At 38.3% G+C, this 8,820-nt stretch overlaps 1 protein-coding gene across 8 annotated transcripts in view; it reads right to left on the bottom strand.

Annotated features, from left to right (window-relative positions):
- The window catches only part of fbxl4 (F-box and leucine-rich repeat protein 4), a 115,162-nt gene that overhangs the window by 90,953 nt on the left and 15,389 nt on the right, over nucleotides 1-8,820 (bottom strand). For all 8 annotated transcript variants that reach the window (XM_048596926.1, XM_048596931.1, XM_048596930.1 and 5 more), the window contains one exon: nucleotides 3,955-4,549. In XM_048596926.1, the coding sequence (XP_048452883.1) occupies nucleotides 3,955-4,457 (503 nt within the window). In that variant the 5' untranslated portion in view covers nucleotides 4,458-4,549. The remainder of the gene's footprint in view (nucleotides 1-3,954; nucleotides 4,550-8,820) is intronic.

Below are 8,820 nucleotides of genomic sequence, written 5' to 3'. Positions count from 1 at the left end.
GTGTTCATCCAGCTCTACACCTTGTTATCTCAGATTCTCCAGCATCTGCAGTTCCTACTATCTCATGTTCAAGCTTAACACAGTTTTAAAAAAAGGTGACGCATAGCAGAATCAGTACACATATATACAGAAATTATTCATATCAAACAAAAATTATAACACAGGGGTAGGAAAGTTATTAAAAACTACTGAGAAACAGATCATCTAATTGATACCATGCTATTTAATACAGTCCAAAGGTATCAGAGGTCAGTAACAAAAATAGAAGTTGCTGGAAAGGCTCAGCACGTCTGGCAGCATCTGTGAAGGAGAAAACAGAGTTAACGTTTCGGGTCCGGTGACCCTCACTCAGAACTAATGGTAGCTTGGAAAACATTGGTTTATATGCAGAAAATAGGGAGGGAGATGGGGTGGGGAGTAAACGATAGGATAAAGGATACAGCAGCAGGATAGACGAAGGAATTGATAACGATCTGCCTAGGAGGGTGATTAGCTGTTAATGGGGACTGTAAGTGAATAACAATAGGTAGTGTGTAATGGCTGGCTATGTGATAACAAGGCCTGTGTGTGTAGGGTAGGGGGCTGGGACATGGGAGAGTTTAGGCCTTAAAATTATTGAACTCGATATTGAGTCCAGAGGGCTGCAGGGTCCCCAAGCAGAAAACGAGGTATTATTCTTCCAGCTTGCGTTGAGCTTCGCTGGAGCACTGCAGCAAGCCTGGGACAGAGCTGTTGGCCAGGGAACAGGGTGGTGTGTTAAAGTGGCAGGCAACTGGAAGCTCAGGGTCTTTTTTGTGAGCAGAACACAGATATTCTGTGAAGCGGTCACCTAGTCTAAGCTTCGTTTCCACAATGTAGAGGAGACCACATTGTGAGCAGCGAATGCAGTAGACTAGATTCTAGGAAGTGCAGGTGGAGTGTTGCTTCACCTGGAAGGTATGTTTGGGCCCTTGGATACTGGGGAGGGAGGAGGTAAACGGGCAGGTGTTACACCTTCGCCGGTTACAGGGGAAGATCCTGGGGGGGATCGGGGTGTTGGGGCTGAAGAAACAGTGGACCAGGTATCATAGTCAGGCCTGATCCTATCCTGATACAGTGTAGGATTCACTGCATTCATTATGAATGGTTAAACATCAGAATACAAATTCTGGTTATTTTGCTTCCCTTTCTTAATCTAGGCTACAAAGGCAAAATGTATAACCCTTTGACTTAGTTGAGATCCGTTAACTGAATGCAGTGTGCTGCTAAAGTCCACAAATCCTCTCATCTGTGCAGCTCCCAATTGTTTTGGAATGTTTACGGGATATACTCTAAAAATGATTCATCCAACATCTTTTTATTTGTGACCTACACCAAGAACATTGGGAGCAGGGACATAATCTTTCTCTTGATATCATTAATAAGTATGCATTAATCGCTTTTTCCCATTCACTTTTGGGACATGGCATTGCTGGCTGGGCCAGCATTTATTATCTGTCACTAGTTGCCCTTGAGAAGCTGGTGGTGAGCTGCCTTCTTGAATCGCAGCAGTCCATGTGCTGTAAGTTGACCCACAATACCATCATGAAAGGAATTCCAGGATATTAACAATGACAGTGAAGGAATGGTGATATGTTTCCAAGTCAGGATGGCGAGTGGCTTAGAGGGGAATTTGTGGTGTTGTTGTTCCCATGTACCTGCTGCTCTTGTCTTCTAGATGGTAGTGGTTGTGGGTGTGAAAGGTGCTGCCTAAGGATCTTTAGTGGATCGCCACAGTGCATCTTGCAGATAGTACACACTGCTACTACTGAGTGTCAGTCTAGAGTGATAAAGTTAAATAATACAAAATAGTATCTTAGTACAATTTTGTTGTAACAGATGGGGTGATGACACTTCATGATCATTGAGATTATCTCACTGGTACCAATTTATACATATACTAGGGCACACTGATGTTTGTTGTCATTCCTTCTACATGTTTATAGTCCACAAAGCTCTTTGTAGGAATGAAAACAAAAATGCTGGAAATACTCAGCAGGTCAGCCAGCATCTGTGAAGGAAGAAACTAAACTTTTCAATTCTGTGGCCTTTCAGTGAGATGAAATGATGTAAAATATTAAATCTGTTTCTCTCTCCACTAATGTGACCTGACTTGCTGTGCATTTCCAACATATTCTGTTTCTATTTCAGATTTCCAGCATCTAAGACATTGTCCTTCTGTATCAGCCATCTTCAGAAAGTTGCCAGCACACTAAAGCCCATAAAATAGCATTTTAACACTTTCTCTCCCCACCCAAATTTCAGATTCCCTTCACAATCTCGTCTTATCTCATTTTGAATAAACAGATGCAGATCCTACAGCATTAAAATATTTTTGGAGATAAATGAACAGTTACCTTTATAACAAAACATTCTGAATTAGTTTTTTTTTGAAAGACAGTAGCTTTGTATCACCCTAAATCTGTTTATGGGTAAATATTTCTAATATTTCCGTTAACACTGTACCACTAATGGTGTGGAATGATTTCTTACGTACAAAAAGTAAATTTTAGGGTCTCACAGACTGACTGGAATTCTTGCTGCCACCATCAAATATAATGGACAGCTGGGTTCATGGGGTAAAAGCTGTATAGATTAATCTTCAAAACATTTCTTACAAAGTAAGTAATTGTATTCAGGTGAATCCCAGTGTTGTCTAGTCTCTTCCACTGAATTCATGTTAACATAAAAAGTTTAACTTCCTTTTACTGTACTCTTATGGCTAGACCTTCCTATATCAAACATTTTTATCTCAAGGGGAAAGTTCTCGAAACAGCTGTAGCTTTTCAAGAGCCAGTAAAATGTCACTATGGTAAATCCCAATTCACAGAGAAATCCTACAGTACACTCATTGCTGGATTTCAAACTGTTGATTCAAGACTACATGCCACTAATCTTCTTAACATTTTTTTCAAACTTAACCTGGGTAATTGATATCCACTTGGTCACAGCATGAGGTAAAACACAGATTGCAATGCTGTAAAAGCCTTAGGCCAAAACAAGAACTAACAGGCACCTTAATTCTGATAGGATTTGGGAAATATCATATTCAGACTCGCCCATTATCCACTATTAACCAAAAGTAGAGCTCTAAATTTTATCTGTAGACAGCCCAAGAAAAGCCTTAGACTAAAATGAAAGGCAAGACAAAAATACACAACTGTATACTTGTGTTTACAACAAACAAGATTACTTAATATATTTAATTTAAGTTTAATACAGTATGTTTTACTTACTGTAACAAATTATATTGTGTAAATATTCTTAAAAATAATGTGCAGACTGTTTTTCATCAATGTTATTTGTAACTGAAATGTTTCAAGTTTACTGTTGTGATTGCAGTAGGTACCATATTACTGTTCTCAAATTTTGTACTCGATAACACACGAAAGTCAAAATGATAACTTTATCAATTAACAAACAATCCAGCTAAACAAACTATAAGTTTCCACAGGTTTTAGTGCACAGTTTAACTGGAGGTCTGAAGATCACCCTGATTTTACAATAATTATGTACTATTTAATCAATCTATTTTAATACTGTTATAATGAACACAATTATTTCTGAAATGGAATGTAATGGAATGAGTAAGCAGAATTATTGTATTTCAGGGGTTTAAAATGTGCATATTTTTGAACGAAGCTAAAGAAAATAACTGGCAATGAGGATTGAATCTGAAGATATTAACACAGAGTGTGCCACCTACACACATAACATTTGTTATCCAAGTTGTCATGCAACACAGTAAATGCTGACCATCAACCGAAACATTCAATAAAAGCGCACAGACAGATTCTACTTTCACTGGGTCCCCTTGGCTGATTCTGTATGTGTTCTTAGTCTCTCAAGAAAGAAACAGTTGTGGGAAAATACTAAACACAGTGAAAGCAAGGATTAACTTAAATGAGTTATCACAACTTTTGAAGTTACCTTTACCTAATTTCTGAGGGAGGAGTCTGGGAATAAGGATTTGCTGAGCAAGCCAAGATCCTAACGATGGCTCCAGGATGATAGGTTTCCAGTACATCAATAGCTGTTGGATACACAGCCTCCTCAAACACTAGTTCAACATATTCCTGGCTATGAAAACTTCGGGGAGTCCTTCTGAATAGTGGAGGTGAACTCGGGCAGCTTTCCCACCACCTCCCGTAGGTCCGGAACACAGCAGTCTGTGTGAAATCTCCAGAACTTGGGTAAACATTTGGCAATCCAGACAAATTCCACATAGTGTAGGACAAGCTGTTCTCACTGCCATACTGAGAACTAAAATCCACCACTTCTTTGGCATACTGCACCACTTCGACGCTGAGAGGTAGGATGCGGTTGCTCGACTCAATAGCTCGCCGACTGTTCATTATTTCTCCTCTTGTACCTGATCTGGCTCTACGACGTAGGCAAATATAGTAAAACATGCTCAAGAATGTTAACATGGGATACATTGAGGTTCGTCTGTGTGCTTCCTACACAGCAGTGGCCTTGTTTGCCCTTGGCACTATATTTATTTCTTCATTCCGATTAACACAGTGCAGACCTGTGTGAATGAAACAGAAAAGGACATCATGGTGATTTCTTTAAGAATAATCAGAGAAAATGTCAAGCCTGATTGTTTAATTAAATGGAACACTCAGAACATCACAACAAAATAACTCATTTTTAACCTGAACCACTGGCCATGTATCCTGTCCTGCTTAAACTCTAAACAGTATCATGGAAAAATAACACCCCAGTAATTTAGAAAATCATTACTAAACAGTGGGAAAATCTAAAGTCTAGGAGTAGCATTTCACTTTGCTTGAAATCAGCAAAGTACATAGAAAAGTATTGTACTTTTCTAAAGTGAGTTTATGTGAGGTAAGTAAAGTTCAAACTTCCATTCAAATGCACTTTATAATCAGAAGCAGACAGATATGAGTGCAATCATGCACAGATTTGTACCTTAAAGACACTGTCCCAGAGACTCTCGATCATCAGCAAGAGTTAGGAGGGGCTGTCGATCGTGCTATCAATCAGCAATCACTCACTATGGGTTCTCCAGGGCCATTCAGCTCCTGGCCTCATTACTGTCTTGGTCCAAACATGGACAAAAATGTTGGTCACCAGGGGTGAGATAAGAGTGACTGTCTTTGACTGAGTGCAGCTCCAAAGAGCAAGGAGCCCTAGCAAAACTGGAGTAAATGGGAATCAGGGAAAACTCTCCTCTGGTTGAAGTCATATTTAGCACAAAGGAAATGGTTAAGGTTGAGGTTGTCAGTCACTTCACTTGTACGTGCAAGTGGTGCTATTGTTAATGATCTAGGCCCAACCATCTTCAACTGCTTCATCAATTACATTCCCTTCTTCATAAGACCTGAAATGGGGATATGTGCTGATGTTGTTCAGTACCAATCACCACTTTGCATATATTGAACCAAAATGTGTTCAAATGTAGCAAACAATGGACAACATTCAGGTTTGAACTGATATGTAGCAAGCAACATATGTACCACACCATCTCCAATCACAGAGAATCCAACCATTGCCCTTCAACATTCAATGGCATTACTATCACTGAAACTCCCACTATCACCATCCTGAGCTTATTATTGACCAGAAAATGAACTGGAAGAGTCACATAAATACTACAAGGTTTGCAGAGGCTAGGAATTCTGTAGTGAGTAATTCACCAGCAGTTCAAGAAGGTAGCTGACTGTCACATTTTCCAAGGCAATTAGAGATGGGCAAAAATAATGCCCTCACCAGCAGTGCCCATATTCTGTGGCCAGAAAATGAAACTCATGTTTTATCATTCATTTTTTACATGCCTAAAGTGCTGGTATCGGTCTGTGAGCTGCAGTACACAGCAGAAAATAACAGTAGCATTATTTCTACAAATATAATCAGCAACAAAATCAGTAGCTGTAAAACACTGTACAGTGACAATACTTTTTTTTATTTCTCCTGGAGTCCAGAAGATTCTGAACATCTGTTTTAGTAATTGCTTAATCCTCGCAATGCAACACGAGGGTCACATAGATTATTACCAATGTTAAATGTAACTAAATGCAATTTAAAAGCTCCAGACACATGTTGGTATATAAATATACATTATACTTAGAGCACTCTCCAGAAGCCACTGAATTTCACAAAAGATTTCTGTGAACTGCAATAAATTCAAGAGCAACCAATTGAAATTTCCTAAGTAAAACAAAGAACCAAATGTTGAAGATCTGACACAAACACAGAAATTGCTGGAGAAATTCTGCAGGTTTGGCAGCACTTGTGGAGAGAAAGCAGAATTAACACTTTGAGTCCAATAACTCTTCTTCAGAGCTCATTCTTCAGAATGGGTGAGCTTCTCCAACAATTTCTGTTTTGAACAAAAATCTCTTTAAGTGTTAAAGCAGGACTGGCCAATTAAACACTGAACAATTTGTTATCTTTTGCACAATTTTCCAGGATGGAAGTTTCTCTGATTACACAGAGAGAAAAGTAAACTCAAGCCATTTGTTACCAAATTGAAAGTGTCAATGTAACTGATATTGTTTCCTATTTCATTTACATTGATAAAAAACAGACGTACTGCCAATGATTTTCCATACTGGAAAGTAAAGCTTTAATGAGGGCCATAGTTACTTGAATTTTTTTATTCACAAATACATGGAAAAAATTCCAAAGTAGGTACAAGTGAATTCCAACATTAGGAAATATTAGAGCCAAGCTGATAATAGGGTATAAAATTTTTGACAGCCTTCACTGAGGTTCCTTCAAAAGCGTCTTCCAAACCCGCAATCTTTATCTTTTCGAAGATCAAGGGCAGTGGATTCGTAGGAACACCACCATCACCTGCTAACCCCACGCCAAGCTACAAATCATCCTCCACTTGGAACTAGATTGCCATTCCTTCATCATTGCACAGTCAGATTTCTGGAACTCCCTTCCTAACAGATTATACCTTGCACTCCATTGAGCAGCGGCTCACCACCACCTTCTCAGGCCCAATTAGCAATGGTCAATAAATGATGGCTTAACCAGCAACACCCATATCACAACGAATAAAAACAAATCAAACTGTCGCATTTACCATGGATTACATTTCATCATTGCCAAAGATGGCAGCTTTTAAAATGGAGGAATATTGCTTTGAGCCGTAGAAATTCCCACTGATCTGCAGAAAGTGATATAATCAGAATTCCTATACTCTTCAAGGGTTAGCTCTTGAATTAATATATATCCTTAAAATTCCCCCTTGTACAACATGTCAGAAACTGCATTCTTTTCTTTCCTTCCAAGTGAAACATAACATTGGGGAGACACAGCAAACTCTAGCTTCAACATCACCTCTTAATCCTAAACAAAATGTTAATAATAAATCAAAAGAAGAGTATGTTTCTTAGGCTTCATAATCCTACAATGTTCCAAAAAAAAAACAAAGGACGACCTTTAACTAAATACTTAAATTTTACGCAAATAAGTTTAAAACAATAATATACCCAAAGATGCCCTTTACAGTTACTGAAGAGCTATATTTCAGCAATGATTTATTGCCTTAGCACCTACCTAAGTGATTGAACAATAGAACCCCAGTAGTATTCTGACTAATGTTACCTGTTTGCCAAAGTAGTTTTTTTTTAAAATCAGATAGCAACAGTGTACTTTCAGTGTAGTATTTTCAAATGCAGTTTACCAATACTTATTATAGATATCCTACAGCCTTGCAGTAATGATACTAGCTCAGCAACTGCTTGTGAGTTCAAAACGCATAATAACAAGCTGTGAATTTAATTACAGTAAATCTGGTAATTTTTAATGTGACACTAGGAAAATAACAAGTAAGCATTTTTGGTTCAATAATGTCCTTCACAGAAGGAAGACTGATACCTGTACCCAGTCTGTCTTACATATGACTTTACCAGCACTTTGTGATTGACACTTGATACTCTACTCATTTGGGGATAGACAACAATGCCAAGATAATTTTTAAAAAAATTTAATGCAACATATACAAAGTCCAAGGACATTACCATGAATCGTTATAAAATTTGAATTTGACCTCAACTGTAGCATTGTGTCTAATTCTGGGCACTGGGATGGATGTGAAGGCTTTAGAGGAGGTGCAGAAATGATTTCCAATAATGATTCCAGGAACAAGGAACTTTTGTTACACAAATAACTTGGAAAGTTAGAGTGGCTCTCCTAAAGGAGGGGACAATTCAAAGGAAGTTTGGTAAAATCACTCATGGTCTAAACAGGACAGACAGAGAGAAACTTCCCATTGGTTGACAGATTGATAAACAGCGGGCACGAATTTCAGATGAATGACAAAATTGCCAATAGTGACACGAGGAAAGATGTTTTATGCGGTGAGTTGTTAGGTTTTGGAATGCACTACCTGACAAAATGGTGGAAGCTTTCTCAATCAGTGTTTTTAAAATGGAATTGTGTAAGCACCTGAAGAGGCAGAGCTAGAGGGAAAGGTTGGGGGAACTGCTTTGCAGAGAGCTGTTATAGTCACAACAGGCCAAATAGTCTTCCTCTGTGTTGTAATGATACTACTGATCCACAATGTCAGTTCAAGTTAGATTTTAAAATTACCATACTATTGAAAATTTGCACTTCTGTACATCTCTGGAGTTAGGAGGACAGAATATTTCTTGCAAACATAAAATAATGGCCATATCAAGCATATATTAAAGCTTTAATTTAATCATCGGTAGCTGCTGATATAAATCATAAGAACAAAGCATAATGTTTTACAGGCATCATCTGAATAGCCAGATTAAACTATCACCGTGCACAGACTGACTGTAACTTTTACTTTCCTAT

This window comes from Rhincodon typus, chromosome 5 (assembly GCF_021869965.1).
Source record: "Rhincodon typus isolate 14 chromosome 5, sRhiTyp1.1, whole genome shotgun sequence".
Lineage (NCBI taxonomy): Eukaryota > Metazoa > Chordata > Chondrichthyes > Orectolobiformes > Rhincodontidae > Rhincodon > Rhincodon typus.
Note: the sequence above shows the minus strand (reverse complement) of the source record. Positions and strands in the feature narration are given on the sequence as shown.